Source organism: Thalassophryne amazonica, chromosome 1 (genome assembly GCF_902500255.1).
Source record: "Thalassophryne amazonica chromosome 1, fThaAma1.1, whole genome shotgun sequence".
NCBI lineage: Eukaryota > Metazoa > Chordata > Actinopteri > Batrachoidiformes > Batrachoididae > Thalassophryne > Thalassophryne amazonica.
In genome coordinates this window covers 72572084-72594831 of record NC_047103.1, presented here as the reverse complement: position 1 = coordinate 72594831, position 22748 = coordinate 72572084, and the positions used below count along the sequence as shown (strand labels likewise).

At 39.7% G+C, this 22748-nt stretch overlaps 1 protein-coding gene across 1 annotated transcript in view; it reads right to left on the bottom strand.

Annotated features, from left to right (window-relative positions):
- Positions 1-12734: 12734 nt before the first annotated feature.
- Positions 12735-22748, bottom strand: part of LOC117511735 (ankyrin repeat and SAM domain-containing protein 6-like) — a 39165-nt gene continuing 29151 nt past the window's right edge. The window contains exons 11-18 of the mRNA XM_034171643.1: positions 20355-20549; positions 17659-17821; positions 17303-17523; positions 16864-17050; positions 14854-14921; positions 14498-14614; positions 13201-13297; positions 12735-13093 (exon numbers count right to left, since the gene is read on the bottom strand). Of these exons, the coding sequence (XP_034027534.1) occupies positions 13044-13093; positions 13201-13297; positions 14498-14614; positions 14854-14921; positions 16864-17050; positions 17303-17523; positions 17659-17821; positions 20355-20549 (1098 nt within the window). The 3' untranslated portion in view covers positions 12735-13043. The remainder of the gene's footprint in view (positions 13094-13200; positions 13298-14497; positions 14615-14853; positions 14922-16863; positions 17051-17302; positions 17524-17658; positions 17822-20354; positions 20550-22748) is intronic.

Sequence of the window (22748 nt, the reverse complement as noted above, 5' to 3'; positions counted from 1 at the left end):
GCAACATGGGACCCTCTAAACAACTCTCAAATGACCTGAAAACAAAGATTGTTCAACATCATGGTTTATGGGAAGAATACAAAAGCTATCTCAGACATTTCAGCTGTCAGTTTCCACTGTGAGGAACATAGTGAGGAAATGGAAGACCACAGGAACAGTACTAGTTAAGACCCGAAGTGACAGGCCAAGAAATATCTCAGATAAGCTGAAGCAAAGGATGGTCAGAACAGTCATAGTTAACCCACAGACCTGCTCCAAAGACCTACAACATGATCTTGCTGCAGATAGTGTCTCTGTGCATCGTTCAACTATACAGCACACTTTGCACAAAGAGATGCTGTATGATGCTGTAATGCAGGGGAAGCCTTTTCTGCGTACATGCCACAAACAGAGTCGCTTGAGGTATGCTAACGCACATTTGGACAAACCAGCATTATTTTGAAATAAGATGCTGTGGACTGATGAGACTAAAATTGAGTTATTTGGACATAACAAAGGGCGGTATGCATGGCTGAAAAAGAACACAGCATTCCAAGAAAAACACTTGCTACCTCTAGTAAAATTTGGAGGTGGTTCCATCATGCTGTGTGGCTGTGTGTCCAGTTCAGGTACTGGGAATCTTGTTAAAGTTGAGGGTCACATGGATTCCAGTCAATATCAGCAGATTCTTGAGAACAGTGTTCATGAATCAGTGACAAAGTTGTGCTGGGGCTGGATCTATCAACAAGACGACCCTAAACACTGCTCAAAATCTACTAAGGTATTCATGCAGAGGAACAAGTACAACATTCTGCAATGGTCATCTCAGTCCACAGACCTGAATATTATTGAAAATCTGTGGTGTGATTTTAAGCGGGCTGTCCATGCTCGGAAACCAACAAACTTGACTGAACTGGAGATGGTTTGTAAAGAAGAATGGTCCAAAATACCTTCAACCAGAATCCAGACTCTCGTTGGAAGCTATAGGAAGCATTTAGTTATTTCTGCAAAAGAAGGATCTACTAAATATTGATGTATTTTTTTTCTGTTGGGGTGCCCAAATTTATGCATCTGCCTAATTTTGTTTAAAGAATTATTGCACACTTTCTGTAAATCCTATAAACTTCATTTCACTTCTCAAATATCACTGTTTGTCTGCTATATGATATATTTAATTGAAATTGCTGATCCAAACAACCAATAATTTATAAAGGAAAATCATGGAAATCATCAGGGGTGCCCAAACCTTTACACACAACTGTAAATGAAGAATGACACTGTATAATTTCCATTACTTTTATAGTTATTATAATTTCATAGGGTGTCATGGATCACAAAAGCCACAGTTCAGATCGTATGCAGTTTTTGAAGCCATGGATAGGATAATTGTTTTTTAGACCAGCAATAAAAATATATTAAATTAAAACAAAAGACAAATGCTATGTTGGTTTTTATTTTTTAAAAATAACTTATTGAGTCATGAAATTAAACTTTTGTCTGTGGTCCTGAATGAAACATGTTTGAAAATAAAATACTTAATTGTTGTATTATATAGCAATGTGAACAGTATCAGTGAATAAAAAAATAGTTTTTGTCAAAACAACACAAAGTACAACAAAAGAAGAAGAAAAAAAAATTCAAAACCAAAGGCTTTTTAAAAAATTATTTTAATGACCTTTCATGGCCCAGCTGCAGTACCTTAACAGATCACCAGGGTGACGCCTGTTGTACGTTCATGGTCCAACAGGGGTCATGACTTGTGACCCACACTTTTGGAATCAATGCTCTAGACATTGTGCCCATCAGGATGTCTACGGCATAAGGGCTGAGTCTACCTTTAAAAGACTATTTAAGACCTTGAAAAGTCCATATATTGCCACTGCCAACGAAGTTGGTAGAGGTTATGTTTTCGCCGCTGTCTGCCTGTTTGTGAACAGCCTGGAGCCCACAGTTTGTCATATATCCTTTAACTGTCATATATTCTTTAACTAGTAATGACTTCATGACTTTCTTTGCTAATAAAATTTTAACTATTAGAGAAAAAATTACTCATAACCATCCCAAAGATGTATCGTTATCTTTGGCTGCTTTCAGTGATGCCGGTATTTGGTTAGACTCTTTCTCTCCGATTGTTCTGTCTGATTTATTTTCATTAGTTACTTCATCCAAACCATCAACATGTCTATTAGACCCCATTCCTACCAGGCTGCTCAAGGAAGCCCTACCATTATTTAATGCTTCGATCTTAAATATGATCAATCTATCTTTATTAGTTGGCTATGTACCACAGGCTTTTAAGGTGGCAGTAATTAAACCATTACTTAAAAAGCCATCACTTGACCCAGCTATCTTAGCTAATTATAGGCCAATCTCCAACCTTCCTTTTCTCGCAAAAAGTCTTGAAAGGGTAGTTGTAAAACAGCTAACTGATCATCTGCAGAGGAATGGTCTATTTGAAGAGTTTCAGTCAGGTTTTAGAATTCATCATAGTACAGAAACAGCATTAGTGAAGATTACAAATGATCTTCTTATGGCCTCAGACAGTGGACTCATCTCTGTGCTTGTTCTGTTAGACCTCAGTGCTGCTTTTGATACTGTTGACCATAAAAGTTTATTACAGAGATTAGAGCATGCCATACGCTGCGGTGGTTTGAATCATATTTATCTAATAGATTACAATTTGTTCATGTAAATGGGGAATCTTCTTCACAGACTAAGGTTAATTATGGAGTTCCACAAGGTTCTGTGCTAGGACCAATTTTATTCACTTTATACATGCTTCCCTTAGGCAGTATTATTAGACGGCATTGCTTAAATTTTCATTGTTACGCAGATGATACCCAGCTTTATCTATCCATGAAGCCAGAGGACACACACCAATTAGCTAAAGTGCAGGACTGTCTTACAGACATAAAGACATGGATGACCTCTGATTTGCTGCTTTTAAACTCAGATAAAACTGAAGTTATTGTACTTGGCCCCACAAATCTTAGAAACACGGTGTCTAACCAGATCCTTACTCTGGATGGCATTACCCTGACCTGTAGTAATACTTTTTTGAGCAGGATATGTCATTCAATGCGCATATTAAACAAATATGTAGGACTGCTTTTTTGCATTTACGCAATATCTCTAAAATTAGAAAGGTCTTGTCTCAGAGTGATGCTGAAAAACTAATTCATGCATTTATTTCCTCTAGGCTGGACTATTGTAATTCATTATTATCAGGTTGTCCTAAAAGTTCCCTGAAAAGCCTTCAGTTAATTCAAAATGCTGCAGCTAGAGTACTGACGGGGACTAGAAGGAGAGAGCATATTTCACCCATATTGGCCTCTCTTCATTGGCTTCCTGTTAATTCTATAATAGAATTTAAAATTCTTCTTCTTACTTATAAGGTTTTGAATAATCAGGTCCCATCTTATCTTAGGGACCTCATAGTACCATATCACCCCAATAGAGCGCTTTGCTCTCAGACTGCAGGCTTACTTGTAGTTCTTAGAGTTTGTAAGAGTAGAATGGGAGGCAGAGCCTTCAGCTTTCAGGCTCCTCTCCTGTGGAACCAGCTCCCAATTCAGATCAGGGAGACAGACACCCTCTCTACTTTTAAGATTAGGCTTAAAACTTTCCTTTTTGCTAAAGCTTATAGTTAGGGCTGGATCAGGTGACCCTGAACCATCCCTTAGTTATGCTGCTATAGACTTAGACTGCTGGGGGGTTCCCATGATGCACTGAGTGTTTCTTTCTCTTTTTGCTCTGTATGCACCACTCTGTATTTAATCATTAGTGATTGATCTTTGCTCCCCTCCACAGCATGTCTTTTTCCTGGTTCTCTCCCTCAGCTCCAACCAGTCCCAGCAGAAGACTGCCCCTCCCTGAGCCTGGTTCTGCTGGAGGTTTCTTCCTGTTAAAAGGGAGTTTTTCCTTCCCACTGTCGCCAAGTGCTTGCTCACAGGGGGGCGTTTTGACCGTTGGGGTTTTTTGTGTGGCCTTGCCTTACAATATAAAGTGCCTTGGGGCAACTGTTTGTTGTGATTTGGCGCTATATAAATAAAATTGATTGATTGATATCCTTGTTTTTTGTTGTTTTTCTTTTAAAGAAAATTCATATCCTGATAGGAAAGAACTCATTCAATTTTCAACGGTTGTTGTCCATTCAGCTGCTCCCATTTTTTTCGGGGTCGCCACAGCAGATACAGCCAGATCCACACTGGTATCTGGCACAAGCTTTACGTCGGATGCCCTTCCTGACGCAACTCCAGTGTTACCTGGAGAAACACACACAGCCGCTGGCATTCCAAAGAGGTCTCCCATCCAAGTACTAACCAGATCCTGCACTGCTTAGCTTCTGAGATCTGACGGGATCAGGGTGACACAGAGCAGACCACAGCTGCATTCAATTTTCAAAGGTAAACGTAAAAAAAAAAAAAATCTCAAGAAAATTTTTAAAACATTTTTATAAATTCATAACTCTGGCAAAAAACATCAAATTTCTTTCATATTTGACAGTGTTATGTAGGATGATATCCTTTATTGACTGATAAAGTTTGATCAGGATCTGATCCAGATTTAACATTGAAAACCTCATTTAATGTATGTTTTGCATTATATCTTAAACTAGAAGCACTCAGAGTGCAAACCTCCGCCAAGGCCATGGGGTCACTGACGCCATAACATCTACACGCTGTGGAATCATTGAACCTAAAAAAAAGTCTAACAATGATGTTTGCTCAGTAGTAAAAAAAAAAGTTTCATCTGCTGTGACTGGATAGCATGTATCCTTAGTGCTTGGCATCACAATTTATTGCAACTTGCACCTTTCCCAGAAGCTATTGTCATCTGAGCACTGATATTGATGTTATATGTTATGATATTATGTTTTCGGTCCCGTTTGTTTGTTTGTCTGCTTGTCAGCAGGATAACTCAAAACGTTTTGAACGGATTTTGATGAAATTTTGTGGAGTGGTTGGAAATTACAAGAGGAACAAGTGATTAAATTTTAGTGGTGATCCGGATCACGATCCGGATCCCGATGCTAACGCGTTAGCATGTCTATGGCATTGTCAATGTTAAAAGTTAGCATTAAGCAGTTGCAGCTGTCATCACGTTCGGGTGCATTTGTTTTCAAATTGTAATATTTCTTAAATTTATTTTTGTTTATATATTAATATTCTAATGATTATTATATACAATTTTAGAGAAAGAGACAAAAAGAAATACATCACTGTGCCAAGGAGGGACTCTCTTTAGGGTCAGTGACCTCATGGCCTTATTTAGAGAAGTGTTTCATAAATGTTAAAAAATTAATATATTTGCAGTTTAGTTGAATAATAAATTGAATTTTGTCTCTTATTTGTTTTTGTCTATAAGCACATGCAATATCAATATCAGTGCTCAGTAGCTTCTGGGAAAGGTGCAAGTTGCAATAAACTGTGATGCCAAGCACTAAGGATACATGCTATCCAGTCACAGCAGATGAAACTTTTTTTTACTACTGAGCAAACATCATTGTCAGACTTTTTTTAGGTTCAATGATTCCACAGCGTGTAGATGTTATGGCGTCAGTGACCCCATGGCCTTGGCGGAGGTTTGCACTCTGTGAGTGCTTCTAGTTCTGTTATGATTTACCTACACCACGCAAACTGGATGGAGTAACCACATCACGCAGCTACTTGCACTGTGTCCCCACGTGCATGAAACCGTTGCAGCGGCATTGTTTACGCCTGCCCGTCGGCTCAGTGTTTTCGTGGTTCACTCGTACGAGCTGTTCCACCGTGATTCGCCCTGATTTGTACTTATTTGTACTATGTGTGAAGGGGCCTTAAGTAATGCACTCAATCACCATGGCCTGTTTGCACACTCACCATGAAAGACTCCATTGCTTAAGAAAAAAACATGCTGAAACGCATTTAAAGTTTGCTGCACAACATTTAGACAAACCTGTGAAATACTGTGAGAATAGTCTGGTCAGATGAAACCAAAACTGAACTCTTTGGATGCCATAATACAACCCCGTGCAAAAATTATGGAATCACCGGCCTCGGAGGATGTTCATTCTGTTGTTTAATTTTGTAGAAAAAAAGCAGATCACAGACATGACACAAAACTAAAGTCATTTCAAATGGCAACTTTCTGGCTTTAAGAAACACTTGTGTGGGCCGCTGAAGAGGAGGTACTGCTGGCCCACCACCACCAGATGGCGCCCTGCTTGGAGTGTGGGCTTCAAGCACGAGAGGGCACCGAAACCAGTGGAGTGACAGCTGTCACATCACCACCACCAGCTGTCACTCATCTACGTCAACCTCCATAAAAGCCGGACTGCAACTCCACCTCCCCGCCGAGAAATCAGCTACCATACAGGTAATTTCTCTGCTGAATTTAAACTGACTAATAGTCTGAACTTCTTTGCAGCCGTTTTTCCTGTGGGTGTTGCCTTATCTGTGGGATTGGCGTTTGGTGTGATCAGCGACGGCTTCGCTTCACACCCCAACCAGATAAGTGGTTAGACAGGAGCTGCACGAGTGTGTGACTGGAGGTGGAGGTGTTCCCTCCCTTACAGAACACAGACTGTGGGATTACTGAGTGTGCGTACTCACACTCATCAAAACTGTTTCTGTTCTCTGCCAGTAGTACCGGGTCTGACTGCTGAAGACAGTGGCCACCTGGGGCGCAGGGCTTGGCGGCTCCGGTGTTCTTCAGATCCGTTGGTGGTGGAAGCCGTGTGGGATCCGGCTCTTCTATCTCCAGAAGTCTTCTATCTTCGAGCCTGCCACACGTCACCTTGTGTATGATTGACATTCCGCAATATTGTTATTGTCTGTACTTCGTTGTGCGCTTCACATTAAATTGTTACTCTTTGGCTTATCCATTGTCCGTTCATTAACGCCCCCTGTTGTGGGTCCGTGTCACGACACCTTCCCAACAACACTATAAGAAATCAAGAAAAAAAGATTGTGGCAGTCAGTAACGGTTACTTTTTTAGACCAAGCAGAGGAAAAAAATATGGACTCACTCAATTCTGAGGAATAAATTATGGAATCACCCTGTAAATTTCCATCCCCAAAACTAACACCTGCATCAAATCACATCTGCTTGTTGACATTAACCCTATGTCATGAAATTGACCCTATGTGTCTTTTTGCAAGGAATGTTTTCAGTTTTTGCTCTATGGCAAGATGCATTATCTTCTTGAAAAATGATTTCATCATCCTTAAACATCAGAAAAGTGTCCAAAATATCAACGTAAACTTGTGCATTTATTGATGATGTAATGACAGCCATCTCCCCAGTGCCTTTACCTGACATGCAGCCCCATATCATCAATGACTGTGGAAATTTACATGTTGTCTTCAGGCAGTCATCTTTATAAATCTCATTGGAACGGCACCAAACAAAAGTTCCAGCATCATCACCTTGCCCAATGCAGATTCGAGATTCATCACTGAATATGACTTTCAACCAGTCATCCACAGTCCACGATTGCTTTTCTTTAGCCCATTGTAACCTTGTTTTTTTCTGTTTAGGTGTTAATGATGGCTTTTGTTTAGCTTTTCTGTATGTAAATCCCATTTCCTTTAGGCGGTTTCTTACAGTTCGGTCACAGACGTTGACTCCAGTTTCCTCCCATTCGTTCCTCATTTGTTTTGTTGTGCATTTTTGGTTTTTGAGACATATTGCTTTAAGTTTTCTGTCTTGACGCTTTGATGTCTTCCTTGGTCTACCAGTATGTTTGCCTTTAACAACCTTCCCATGTTGTTTGTATTTGGTCCAGAGTTTAGACACAGCTGACTGTGAACAACCAACATCTTTTGCAACATTGCGTGATGATTTACCCTCTTTTAAGAGTTTGATAATCCTCTCCTTTGTTTCAATTGACATCTCTCGTGTTGGAGCCATGATTCATGTCAGTCCACTTGGTGCAACAGCTCTCCAAGGTGTGATCACTCCTTTTTAGATGCAGACTAACAAGCAGATGTGATTTGATGCAGGTGTTAGTTTTGGGGATGAAAATTTACAGGGTGATTCCATAATTTATTCCTCAGAATTGAGTGAGTCCATATTTTTTTCCTCTGCTTGGTCTAAAAAAGTAACCGTTACTGACTGCCACAATCTTTTTTTCTTGATTTCTTATAGTGTTTCTTAAAGCCAGAAAGTTGCCATTTGAAATGACTTTAGTTTTGTGTCATGTCTGTGATCTGCTTTTTTTTCTACAAAATTAAACAACTGAATGAACATCCTCCGAGGCCGGTGATTCCATAATTTTTGTCTGGGGTTGTACACACTGTAAGGCCACTGCACATCATCCCAAAAACACCATACCAACAGTGAAGTTTAGAGCTGGGAACATCATGGTGTGGGGCTGTTTTTCAGCATACGGCATTGGTAAACTTCACATAATTGAATGAAGGATGAATGGAAAAATGTACGACAGAGTTTTAGGGCCACATTGAATTTTTTTTTTTTTTTTTGGACTTCGAGAATAAACTTGTAATATTACAATTGTAATCTTGCAAGAAAAATGTCGAAATATATTATGACTTTATTCTCGGAAAATTACAAATTTATTCTTGTAAAATTATTCTTAAAGTCTTAAAATTACGACTTTATTCTCGAAGTCTAAAAAAAACAAATTCTATGTGGCCCTAAAACACCATCGTAAAAATGTACCAAGACATTCTTGATAAAAAAAAATCTACTGGGATGATCATGTAAGGAGGGTGGATATTTCAGCAAAACAATGATCCCAAACACACAGCTAAAGACGTTTCAGAGAATGAAAATAAAGCTGTTAGAATGGTCCAGCCAATCACCTGACAAAAATCTATGGAAAGAACTAAAGATCAGAGTTCATAGAAGAGGTCCACGAAAACTTCAAAATTTGAAAAGTTTGTGTGGAAGAATGGACCAAAATCACATTTGAACAATGCACGTGACTAGTTTCTCCATACAGGAGGCATCTTGAAGCTGTCATTACCAACAAAGGCTTTTGTACAAATTATTAAATTTCGGTAAGCATGTTGAGTATTTGTCCCCGTGTCATTACATTTTTTTCCACATAATATCTGTACTTGTTTGTTTTGATTTCTTTGTATGTGTGGATTATTTGGGTTGTTAACATCTGGTGAAAATGACTTGTAAATAGCACCTTTAGAAATATATTTACTAAGACAAATGGTGACGTGTACTTATTTTACCCACTGTATATTGTATGCTGGACAAGGTTTTTGGCAGCCTTTGATAAATTTACAGTAAATTATCACCTTCACAACAGGGTTTCTTTTTACAAGTCTGGGGACGGACATTTTAGCATTTCCAAATCAGTGTGTGTGTCTTGAACTTTATTCACATCACTACGACATACAAACAGTAGTGGACTGTGCAAAAAAGGAGACTATTGAGAGAAGCCATCAAGACACCTATGACAACTCTGAAAAAGTTATAGGCTTTTGTGGTTGTCACTGAAGAAGCTGTAGTTCAACTTTGGGCTGTTGCATCATCAGTCACACCTTCACTGAGTGCCAAATAGGACTTTCTTAATTTTAAACTTTACTTCAATCTATTACAAAACTGAAAATAAGCTACCTTTTTTTATTCATTTATTTTTAATGCTCTCTCAGGGCTCACCTGCATTACCCTTCACAGTCCATCAGGGGACCGCAGACCACCTGCAGTCCTTTCACACATTTGGAAAATACTTCGATGGTATCCAATTTCCTCAAGAACATACAATCGTAAGAGGCAATAAATACATAGATAAATGCTTACTGAACCGTGTTTGTTTATTCATAACAGAACAGAAGATTTCACAGAAAAAAATACATATTTTTTACATACTGGATTGAAAACAAGAAACACAAATCATGGACCAAACTGGACCAGATGACAAAAATCTACTTTTCTCTGCCATCATCTGTTGCTTTCCTCTTTAGTGCTCACTACGTTTTTTTATTACTGTAATTTGTTTTCATGTTGCAGTTATGTGAGGTCAGCAGGGATGTTTACACAGACATGCATCCTGTCAGCCTCGCCCATGTAGGCTACAGCTGTCTATTTGGTTTGTAGAGAGACATTACTGACATGTTGTCAATTCTGAGAAGATTAGTTTGATTAAACAAATTTTACGCAGGTTCATTTTTTTTTGCCATTATTACCAAACCAAATGAACCACCTTGTTGTGTGACAACAGTCATCACTGACAGGAAAGGAAGAGGATTGTGCAGGTAATCCACACCAATGCCATTTTGGGAGAAACCAATAAGGCGAGTAGTGACAAAACTACTTTGCTACCAAAAATGACACACTGTAAATGACCCACGCCAAGATTCAATTTGATCTAGACTAGAAAAGTAGGATATAACCTGGATGAAAAACTAGTAGTGAGTGGTATACACAAAAATACACATCACAGTACTGTATTTTTCAGACAATATGCTGCACCGGATTATTAGTCACATCTTTCCAAAAATGAATGACAGAGGGGAAAAAAACATACATTTAATGCATCGGCCTATAAGTCGCATTTATTTTTGAAAATTGGTGCTATTGCTTCACGCGGCAAGAAGCAAAATTGTTTTCATGTGTGCATTATGTATCACGCAAACACAGTGTTAGCGAGCAGACATTCAAGGGCTAATGTTATTGTAGAAGGCACAAAAAACTAATGAGCTAGGCTGAGTAAACTGCTGCTTGTCAATGAACAGAGGTAAATGTGTGCATGTTTACCTCATTAAATGTAATTAAATTGGTCAAAACTCAGACATTTTTAAGACATTTTAACTACTCTTACCTTTACCTAGCTATTGTTCTTGTTACTGTTCTGGCTTTCCCACAAAGTTCAAACAAATGCACTGCCAAGTAATATGAAGGCTGCTCCTTATATTTATTCAAAAGCGTGATCTTTCAATTTGAGAGCATGGTTTATTAATTTCAATCATTCATTAAGACAAAGCATGCTCTTCTCATTCAGATCATCTTGCTTTATGGTGGCTGGTATCCAGCTTAATGCTGCATTGCCATCGCTTTCTGCTCTAGAGTGTGAATCGCAATACTTATTCAGGTCAGTATACAGGAGCACCTTGCCATACGTGTAGCCACAGATAACATATAAATCACTTCAAACACAGAACCTGTCACAGGACCCATCAAACAAGTAGCAATATGCATATATATATATATATATAAATATATATATATATATATGCCAAAGATTTGGCAGTGCATCAGTATATTAGATTACATTTAAAAACAAAAACATTTAAACTCCTTCTTCATGTTCTTAAGGCACATTGACACTTGCACAGATTTTTTCCTCACACTAGCAGAAATTCATCTGTGTTTCTAATGTTTGATTTAAATTTCCTGTTATTTTGTTACAGTTCAAACCTGTCATGCAACAGACATGATGCACTGTTACAAGGCAGGAGTAAACCACAGAGTAACAAAAGGCAGCACGGTGGTTTAGTGGTTAGCAATAATGCCTCACAGCAAGAAGGTCATGGGATCGCTTCCTGCCCTTGATGTTCTCCCTGTGTCTGTGTGTGTTTCCTCCGGGCACTCTGGTTTAATCCTACAATCAAAAACATGCTTATTTAGGGTCTGTTTGTTTCTCTGCCCCTGACCAAGGCAGCGTCTCTACATCTGGAGTTGGTCTCCGGGCGCCGGACTGTGGCTGCCCACTGCTCCTAGTGGTTGGATTGTGTCTAACCGCAATTAGGATGGTTAAATGTAGAGGACAAATTTCATTGTACTGTATATATGTATGTAGAATGACAATAAAGGCACTTTACTCCGCAGCAGCACTGAACTTTAAAAAATAAAAACTGTTATGTTTTCAACGTTCTTGTTGTTTTGCCTTTTTTTGTTCTGTTTGTCTGAAATAAAACCTTCAATCAATCAAAAATAAAAAAGGAGTGGCCTTTAAGAAGCACATTCATACTGTTTTCGGCAGTGGAGCGTAAAATGGTAAATCAGATGCTCAAAGAGCTTTACAATTATGCCTCACATTCACCCCAATGTCAGGGTTCTGCCATACATGGCGCTCACTACACACCAGGAGCAATAGGGGATTAAAGGCCTTGCCCAAGGACCCTTAGTGATTTTCCAGTCAGGTGGGGATTTGAACCGAGGATCTTCTGGTCTCAAGCCCAACACCTTAACCACTAGACCATCACCTCCCCGTATGACTGTATTTACAAACTGTGGACCTAATTTTTATCCTATACACCAGTTCAGTCCGTGTACAGCTCACCACTAACTGAGACCACCACTTTACTAGCAGTGTTTTCACACCACCCTCCTTTGATTCAGACTTTCTCACTTTTCAGTTTGGTGCAAGAGCCATGAAAGCTACCTCAGACCATGAGCCGGACCAAAAAACAATGTTTGGAGTAAGCAAAAGAAGTGGTTTCACTCCAGATCAAACTGAAACATGGTTCAGTTTGTTTAGAGCGTCAAATTATTTTTTTTGAGGATGATTCAGTTTAAACTGAAATCTGAACAAAATGAAAGTTCTGTGAAAAATATGTTAATCACAGTCTACTTTACAAAAGTATTACATAATTTATTCACACACTGTAAACTCTGCCTCTTATATAAAACTTCACCAGAAATGTGTATTACAGATATGCTATATAGTATTATTTTAAAATGTAATGTAGCACACACGAGGTCCTCTTATTGTCTATTTTGATCTCTCTACTCTCCCAAATCTATACTTAACCCAAATCCTCCATCAGCAGTCTTTACAGAAAAGATTATAATTTGGTGCATATCCTTCGTCAAACTGCATCATGGCTCTAGACTCAGCAGGCTCTGTGTCACAACTCCATGATTCCATAAGTCAAATGCTTCATGGGAGCTTTTTGTCCAGAACAGTCATATGAACGCATCATATGGAGGCCGTATGTCTGCTGTGTCCTCTTGCATCAACACGTCAAGCGCTGTAGGACGTGTCCCGTAAAGTACTCCATATGACGTGTATCCTGACTGGGGGGCACCAGCATTTTAAGTTTACCTTTTGTGTATTCCTGGAAAAGCAGAATTCTCTTCGATGAATAATCCAAGGCAGGCTACCTCTTGTTGGAGGGACGGACCTGGTGTGTGATCCAACCTGTTGAGGCTGATAAAGAATGGTGGCGTGAAAGAAAAACAAAGTAGAGACAGATGAAGATCTTGCACCACTGATGAATTTGCCCATCTGCACTACTAGCTCAGTGTGCCACTCACAGCATGGTTGTCCTGGTTGTCTTTGGTTGCTAGCACTGCTCCCAAAGGAGGACTGGAAGTTATGGATGGTCTCCTGAAGGATCTGCCTTTCCCGTCCCTGAACACAGCCAGGAAAGGTCATTGCACAAGAACATTTTCAGGCAAATAAGATGTTCTTGGAGTACATGTCACAGCACACTGGTCCTTTTCAAATAAAATTCTGCTTTATCTGAGAAGGCTCATAATGTTATACCCCCGCCAAACATAGCCAGAATCACGCAGAGTGGCGTTGGACTTATGAATTGGTGCACATCTGAAAAGTGTCAGATTTTAGTTTATTCACATTCTGACAGCCATCTGCGGAAGTCGACACAATTGGTCAAAATTGGCCGGCGGCCCGAGTGTGACGCACATTTTCAAAACTCTCCGGGTGCTGTCGAGATGGAAAACCTATCCGACGGCAGTCCATGAGTAATCTGACGACCATGTGACTGCAATTTACATAATCTGACGGCATCAAAACAGTATTTGAAATGACCTGATCGCGGTTGATTGAGCTGTGAGATCGATCGGTCACAGAAAAGCCTGCCAACATGCTGTCCACCTCCACTGGACCCCGGCCAGGGAGGGCAAAGGAAATGTTGTTATGTAATAATGTATGTGGCACTGTGCACGTGTCAAAGGCTCGGTGCAGCGCCCAGCAATGCAGCTGAACAGGATGTCACCTATTATTACACGTTCACCTCCTACGTCTGTAGCAAGTATGATGTGGAAATGATTGCGCAGCACATAACGACATAAATAAACATGTCAGCTCACCTCCGGTACCTCCCGTTCCACAGCACAGCGCAGCCACCGGTTGAAGTCCCTCTCACCCGGCTGCACTCTGTGCTGGCAACGTCGATCAAATGACAAATACATAATCTACTGGCTGCAACGGACAAAATTCGTCCAAACGGACTAATAAAATCTAACAATGCAAGCATATACTGATCGAAAACCTAAAGGGATTTTTCACCGAACTGTACAACAGCAGGCGATCACTGACAGCTGTCAGTCTGTTTGTGTGCTCTCTGGATGGACGGCTCCTTGCTTACTTGCGCGTGTTTCCAAAATTCCAAGAAACAACCTAAAAGAAATGACCTATTTTTAAAGGTGAAATGAGGTCACATACTGATTTCCATTCCTACTTATTTCGATTTTTATTTCTACTTATTTCCAAGCATCAGTCATTCATCAGTCATTTTAGATTTTTTTGTTGTTGTTGTTTTCAAACTTTTGCACAGTACTGTCTGTCAAAATAAAATAAAAAATGCACCTTTCCAGCATTGAGCTCTGATATGGCAGCCAAGATCTGTTGTCTGGGTCCATCTGTTTTAATACCAAGCTCCTTTAGGTCTCCATCCGTCAGAGTTAGGAATGCCTCCATGTCCACCTACAAGAAGAGGAAAAAAAAACCAAAACATTACAACATGACCATAGGTTAAAAGTAACATTTTAAATGGTTAATCTTAACAGAGCAACTGTCCAGTCCAACCTGTTTTTTTTTCAGGACCTGCAGTTGTACTCTGTACAGATGCATGACTCAAAAATGAATTAAAACAAAGGAAAAAAAACAGACTTTGCAGTTAAAGGAAAATGTTACGCTATTCTGCTGTACCACAGCAGAAATACCTCCTGCTCTTCAAATATGGGCTGGTATTTCTCCAGGGACAGCTTCTTCAGGATACTCGACAGCTCATCTGGGAATGTAAGAGACAAAAACAATGTGGGTTATGATCTAAGGGAAAGTACTAACACATAACAGGCTGGACCAATGTGTTTGCAGTGGAAAGATTCTGTAGAGTACATTTAATTTTCACATCTACTCCGTTCTGCTGTTTGCTGTGTTACAGCAGTTTGCAAGGTGAGTCATATCAAATAAATAACACAATGATAACAGCACAATAATATTATGTACTAACAGGATCACTGCATGAATATTTAAAAAACATTATGCAAAATATTTTATGCCATTTAACAAGAATGAAATTAATTTAAAATTACTTTTCTCTGAATTAGAATCATATAAAAATCAGACCTGAAACATAAATACACTCAAACTGAGCTGGTGCACATTTTACAGTGATGAAACGGATGATGACAGCTTGTGTGGATATGACTAAGTACAGCAAAGGTGGTAAATTGCAGCATTTCTGATATGTAATAATTTATCAAAACTCACAATACTGATCATGTATCAGGACTATATTTCTGACTCTTAAGAATTTGTAAAATTCTTCTGTTTCTATTGTGTTCACAATAGATGAAACAATAATGGAAATGAAAATAATTGGAAGGAGAATACCCTGCGTGTCCACATAATAAGTGTGTTTTTCAGACTACAGTGACATAATTTCACAACATTTTAGTGAGGCCATCTTGGTATCACTTCTGCCGCGAAATAACACATGCTTTGGATTAGATTCTCTTGGCTTTTGGTTGTAGATATCTCCTCAAAAATCTGCTAAGCGCTAATTAGTGAAGCTAACTTCCTTGTTAGCGGATTAGCTTTTCAGCTAACTTAAAAAACCAACAACGGACCAATTAGCTTCCAATAAATTTAGTTCTGATAACTTTTAGACCGCTAACATTTTTTTTACATAGTTTGTAAAGGTGAAAAACATTTATAAACCCTGTTGGCTCCTGTCTGCTCCGTATTTTGCAGCAGTGAGACAGCTGAGCTCAACTCTACCCCACCAAGCTGCCACAAAAAAACAAACAAACAAAAGTAATTTTCTCTGACAGCATACAGTGGTCCAGACATGAGGCAGACGTCTTGAAAAGGAAAGCAGGTTTGACTTATGGTTTTGATTTATAAATCAAATTAATCCAGATAAAATAACTACATTAATGTCAACTCTGTCATGTGTACAAAGCTCAAATATAACACATATCTTTTAATTTTAAAATAATGCACTAATTCTGAAGTTTTGAACATTTAGCACACACAGATGCCCAAAGGGATTGTGAGTAAACTGAGCTGTTTCCCACTGGCATCCAGTAGATGGGTCAAAATGAAAAAAATTACATATTTTACAAAAGCACATTTATTTGTAAACACCAACACACGTTACATTAACTTGTGTTTTTCCATCGAATGAATGAGTCAACCAATTAGTGTGAGCGGAAGCTCAGTTTACCCATAATCTCTTTGGGCATCTGTGTGTTAATGTTCAAAACTTCAGAATTAGTGCATTATTTTAAAATTAGCAGATATGTGTTATCTTTTCACTTTGTACAAATGACATTTGACATTAATGTAGTTATTCTATCTGGATTAATTTGATTTATAAATCAAAACCATAAGTCAAACCTGCTTTCCTTTTGAAGAGGTCTACCTCACGGCTGGACCAATGTATGCTGTCAAGGTAAATGATGCTTCCAGTGGGCAGGGTGTACAAAGACAGAAGCACAGACTCATTGTCTGTGCTTGGGATTGTGATCGCCTTTGATTGCTTTGATTGATCGCTGTGCCCACCACTGTATAATACCCTGTGCTACCGCTGTCGGTAATAACGTTTTCTGCTAACAGTCTTGCACATGTGCCATTTATGAAGGATGCAACGGGTGAGCAACCTCCCTGTCAGAAAATACAAAAGAATGTTTTCATTTACAGTTGTTGTACAGTCATTGATCCATCACCTTCATCAGTGATGGTTCCACTGCTGGAGCCACCGCTGCTCTTGGAGCGAGGATGCGAAGACGCTGAGGACAGTGAGTCTCCTGGAGGAGGCTTTGGTGTCGGAGAGGGAGACGGTGTAAGAGTGGGTGATGTGCTCTTGGAGGTGGAGGAATTCCCCGACTGAGGTCTCTTCTTCAAGTCTATCTTCTAAAGAGAATAACATAAACAGGAAGCATTCATAGACATTCAAAACTAATCTTACTGGAAGTCATTTTACTTTTTTCATTTGTACAATTGTAGTTTGAATGGTAAATTGTAATTTTATAATGAGTGCAAACTGCAAACTTACACAACAAGCAACAATTTAGAAAATAATGTGATGGTTGAGTTTTCACAGCCTAAACCTTTTCTACCTCACATATTATGCCACCTTAAGAAGACATAAAACAGAACATTGACCCTTCTTGAGTGAATGTCAGAGGCAACCAGGCTAGGGTGGGAGTTGATGTCCGGCAGGCTGGTGTCAGGTAGCGGCAAGCCGGGACCTGAAGTTATTGGTTGGGGGTGACTCTGTGTTTGGCTGTGCTGTTTTTCTGGTGCCTGTGCTTTGACATCAATTAGACCTGCTGCTCGCTTCCTTTGGGCTGCTATTTGGGACAGAACACTGTCTGCACTGCCACCTGGTGGAAGGAAGAGGCAACAGCACGTTTACCAAGCAATGGGTTGCAAATGTTACACCAAATAACTGCATTCTCCACAAAATAAATGATGGCTTGTAGACAGCTATGGAGTAAAATGTGGGTGCTTATGTGAACCTGAGCGGTTGTGGGAGTCCCGGTTAAGTCCTGCCACGCCGTTGGAGCCCCCTGATGAGTGTGGAGAGTGGAAATGGCCAGAGTTAGAAGGTGAAGATGAGGAGGGTCCCTTGGGGATGTTGGGAAACTTCATGGACCTGTTCACCACACGGCTGACAGATGTCTGATAAGAACAATAGGTAGGGGATAAATGAATAACAACAAACATTTAGCCTGCAACGCTAACAGTGTAGGACTTAGGCAGCAAAAATGTAGATGAAAGGCTGAGTGGAACAGTACATACCAGCCAGCTTGTGTAGACAATAACTCAAAAGCAATAAATGCTATCATCTTGTAACTCTTCAAATTAAAAGGACACATACAGTAAGGAAGCTGAAGTATAGTAATTAGATGGTGGTTAACACTGATGCACCAGAATAATGCCAAAAGCAACTTTGTTTTGCTTATGTAATATTCCACAGACATGACTGCCACCTGCTGGATGGTCATTGAATGCTAGATGGAATTTGGAAATTAGACACTGCTGCCTGCCTTCATATGAATGTCAGCTAGCAACCCCCTTCACAATAGAGTAGGCTACTGAAGCTAGCAATCGTGGGGAGAAACATGATGTCCACTGCATGGTCAAATATGGGACAGCACATAAAACAGGACAGGAAAGTAAACCCACAATTTAAAAATGCATAGCAAGTGCGGCCCAGAATGCTACCAAAACTTTTTATATGTACCACAAACTAATAATGTCAAACTCAATGATCTACCCTGTGTGACTCCTGAAAGCAATATTCACATGTATGCTGATGACACTGCTTGCACATGGTAGCGATAAAAATGAAGCTGTAACTGAAGTTACCTTCCTGAATGTCACCATGTGGTTGAATTATGTCTTCAACTAAAAATAACTAAAATAATTATTTAAAAACAAAGGCTGCATCTGAATACATCCCTTGTTTTTAATTATCTTCTAATTCTCCAAGTCACGTCTTTCATTCTCACCTCTAATTAAAGCAATTTAATAATGTTGAATTTAATTTCTGAAATTTTAATCAGAAAAATCATATAATTTGCAACCCCAATTCCAATGAAGTTGGGACGTTGTGTGAAATGTAAATAAAAACAGAATACAATGATTTGCAAATCCTCTTCAACCTATATTCAGTTGAATACACCACAAAGACAAAATATTTAATGTTCAAATGGATCATCTTTATTGTTTTGTGCAAATATTTGCTCATTTTGAAATGGATGCCTGCAACATGTTTCAAAAAAAGCTGGGACAGTGGTATTTCCTTCAAACAACACTCAATAAGCGTTTGGGAACTGAGGACACTAATTGTGAGTGTCATGATTGGGTATAAAAGGAGCATCCTCAAAAGGCTCAGCTGTTCACAAGCAAAGATGGGGCAAGGATCACCACTTTGTGAACAACTGCATGAAAAAATAGTCCAACAGTTTAAGAACAATGTTTCTCAACATTCAATTGCAAGGAATTTAAGGATTCCATCATCTACAGTCCATAATATAATCAGAAGATTCAGAGAATCTGGAGAACTTTCTACAGGTAAGCGGCAAGGCCAAAAACCAACATTGAATGCCCGTGACCTTCGATCCCTCAGGCGGCAATGCATTAAAAACAGACATCATTGTGTAAAGGATCTTACCGAATGGGCTCAGAAGCACTTCAGAAAACCATTGTCAGTTAACACAGTTTGTCACTACATCTACAAGTGTAAGCTAAAACTCTACCATGCAAAGCAAAAGCCATACACTAACAACATCCAGAAATGCCGCCGTCTTCTCTGGGCCGAAGCTCATTTGAAAGATTGGACAGATGCAAAGTGGAAAAGTGCTGTGGTCTGATGAGTCCACATTTCAAATTGTTTTTGGAAATCATGGACATTGTGTCCTCCAGACAAAAGAGGAAAAAGACCATCTAGATTGTTACTAGCGCAAAGTTCAAAAGCCAGCATCTGTGAAGGTACGGGGGTGTGTTAGTGCCCATGGCATGGGCAACTTACAGATCTGTGACGGCACCATCAATGCTGAAAGGTACATCCAGGTTTTGGAGCAACACATGCTGCCATCCAAGCAACGTCTTTTTCAGCTGATGTTCCTGCTTATTTCAGCAAGACAATACCAAGCCACATTCTGCATGTTACAACAGCGTGGCTTCATAGTAAACGAGTGCAGATACTAGACTGGCCGGCCTGCAGTCCAGATCTGCTGCCCATTGAAAATGTGTGGCGCATTATGAAGTGCAAAATGCGACAACGGAGACCCAGACTGTTGAACAACTGAAGTCGTACATCAAGCACGAATGGGGAAAAAAATTCCACCTACAAAGCTTCAACAATTAGTGCCCTCAGTTTCCAAATGCTTATTGAGTGTTGTTAGAAGGAAAGGTGATGTAACACAGTTGTAAACATACCACTGTCCCAGCTTTTTTGAAATGTGTTCCAGGCATCCATTTCCAAATGAGCAAATATTTGCACAAAAACAGTAAAGTTTAACAGTTTGAACATTAAATATCTTGTCTTTGTGGTGCATTCAATTGAATATAGGTTGAAGAGGATTTGCAAATCATTGTATTCTGTTTTTATTTACATTTTACACAATGTCCCAACTTCATTGGAATTGGGGTTGTATATACAGTGTATTGATGGCAAAGTTCACCAGCACTGAACACAAACACTCACAATGTCTGAGTTTCCACTGCTGTTGAGCTTCCTCTGTGGTGGCATAGGCAGCCGTGGCGGTTCACTTTTTCCATCTCTGAGCAGCCGCGAACGGTCCGAATTCCATGGCTCAAAGTTGGACGGAGGCAAAAAGGGGGGGATCACTGCTTTCAGCTTATCACTGGGTAGCCGGGTCAGCGGGGCACCACTTCTCAACTAAGGTAAGGCAAAATATATTATCAATATGACTATAACGACAATACTGTCCTTAATCATACACTATACTTCACAGACACACACACACACACACACACACATCTTCAACCGCTAACTGCTTAGTCCAACTGAGGATCATAAGGGGCTGGAACCTATTCCAGAAGTCACAGAGCGCAAGGCAGGGTACATCCTGGACAGGACGCCAGTCTGTCGCAGGGGCACATATAGACAGACAAACACAATCCCACCCACATGCACAACGCCTACGGACAATTTAAAGTTTCCAATCCACCTAACCTGCGTGTCTTTGGATGTGGGAGGAAGCCGGAGCATCCGGAGAGAACCCACGTAAACACGGAGCACACACAAACTTCACACAGAAAGGCCACAGATGGGAATCAAACCCATGACTTTCTCACTGTGAGGCAACAGTGCTAACCACTAAGTCACTGTGCTGCCTACACTATACTAATAATATTACAATTTCCAATAAAGTATTACAAACAATACAACGTGAGAAATCATAATGTTGGCCATGAAACCCAACCAGTCCCAGCAGAAGACTGCCCCTCCCTGAGCCTGGTTCTGCTGGAGGTTTCTTCCTGTTAAAAGGGAGATTTTCCTTCCCACTGTCGCCAAGTGCTTGGTCACAGGGGGTCGGTTTGACCGTTGGGGTTTTTCCGTAATTATTGTATGGCTTTGCCTTACAATATAAAGTGCCTTGGGGCAACTGTTTGTTGTGATTTGGCGCTATATAAATAAAATTGATTTGATTTGATTTTGATTTGAATTGATTTGAAACTAAAAACTCAGCAATAAAATGGGAGCTAAAAAAAAGGTTTGTTTTTTAAACCACTTCATAGTTTTTAAAACAATGCAGAGTTGTATAGATTAATGTCAGGGCCCTGTACAGTGTGCATGCACTGATTTGTTTGTGTCCAGGTGTTAAGGAGAGAGTTACTGGTTTGCTGAGTGAAGGCACCTGGGCCCATTGCTTCTTCTTCAGCTATAAGAGGATGGGCTACTTACTATTTGGGTCAAGCAGGGGGTTTGATATTTTAGTTGTAATAAATGTTTTCAGATACCAAACCTTGTATTTATTCATTGGTTTATGTTTCCAAGCTGGGCATAACAGTAAATGTCACAACACAAACATGATAACAAATGTGAGTAATAAGCTTGTAACAGGCTGTACGTATCAGTGAGGTATGGCAATATTCTGAGGTCCCCTGACTAAGTCAGTGCCTCTAATAATAACACTGGCCCTCTATCTCTCTACAAGAGAGCACTTTTGAATAAACTGGGCACAATTTTGACCATGCTCACAAATTTAGCAAGTCATCACTAGCTTGTCTTCAAATAGTCCAGAAGGCTGCTAGTCACAGGTGAGGCCACATATCTTCCATACTAGCCTTTATTTACTGCCTTCCAGTCCAGTTTAGAATCAATTTTAAGGTTTTATTTGTTTTATTCCTTAGTGTCTCATCCATCAACAAGATATTAAATCTATCATAGACATACTTTTACAGCTGATTATATAGAATGAATGAACATGCAACTGTTTTACCAAGCTATTAAAATAAAATCATTATGAATAATTACCTTGTAGCTACTTCAAATCTGTTCTCCACTTCATGGAGCAGGAGAAAGAGAAGAAAAAAGCAGGTGGAATTGTGTGCACAAGAGGGCTGAGCCTCTCCCGGTCCTCGTAGCCACCAGGTGCTCAGATAATGGGCTTTTACAGCCTTGTTCTCACCACAAACATGCCTCTAAAATCCTCATTAGTCCTCCCAGTAACTCGCACACAAACTGCCCCACGCTGTTGTTGCTAAATTTTGAAAATCTTGAAATTAGCACCACTAGTACAGCAGATAACTGTAAAAATTGTTCAAATCCGGTTACAAGCACCAAAATTTGACTGTGTATACCTTTTGGTACATATTGTAGAAAAATGATGTTAGCCATTTTAATTTTCAATAGGGGGCCAAATAGGGGTCAATTGAAGAACTGCATAGGGGTCAAAAAAATGTTCCAATCATCATGAAAGCTATACCACATTATGTGTCTGATCACAACGATTCCAAAAAGGTATAGTTTGGACTATCTATAACTGAATGTTCTGTAGTTATGGGGTAAAAACAGCAAGAATGGTGACAAAGGTCAGTTTCAGTTTGTACAGGGGTCAAAAGTTAAAGTTGC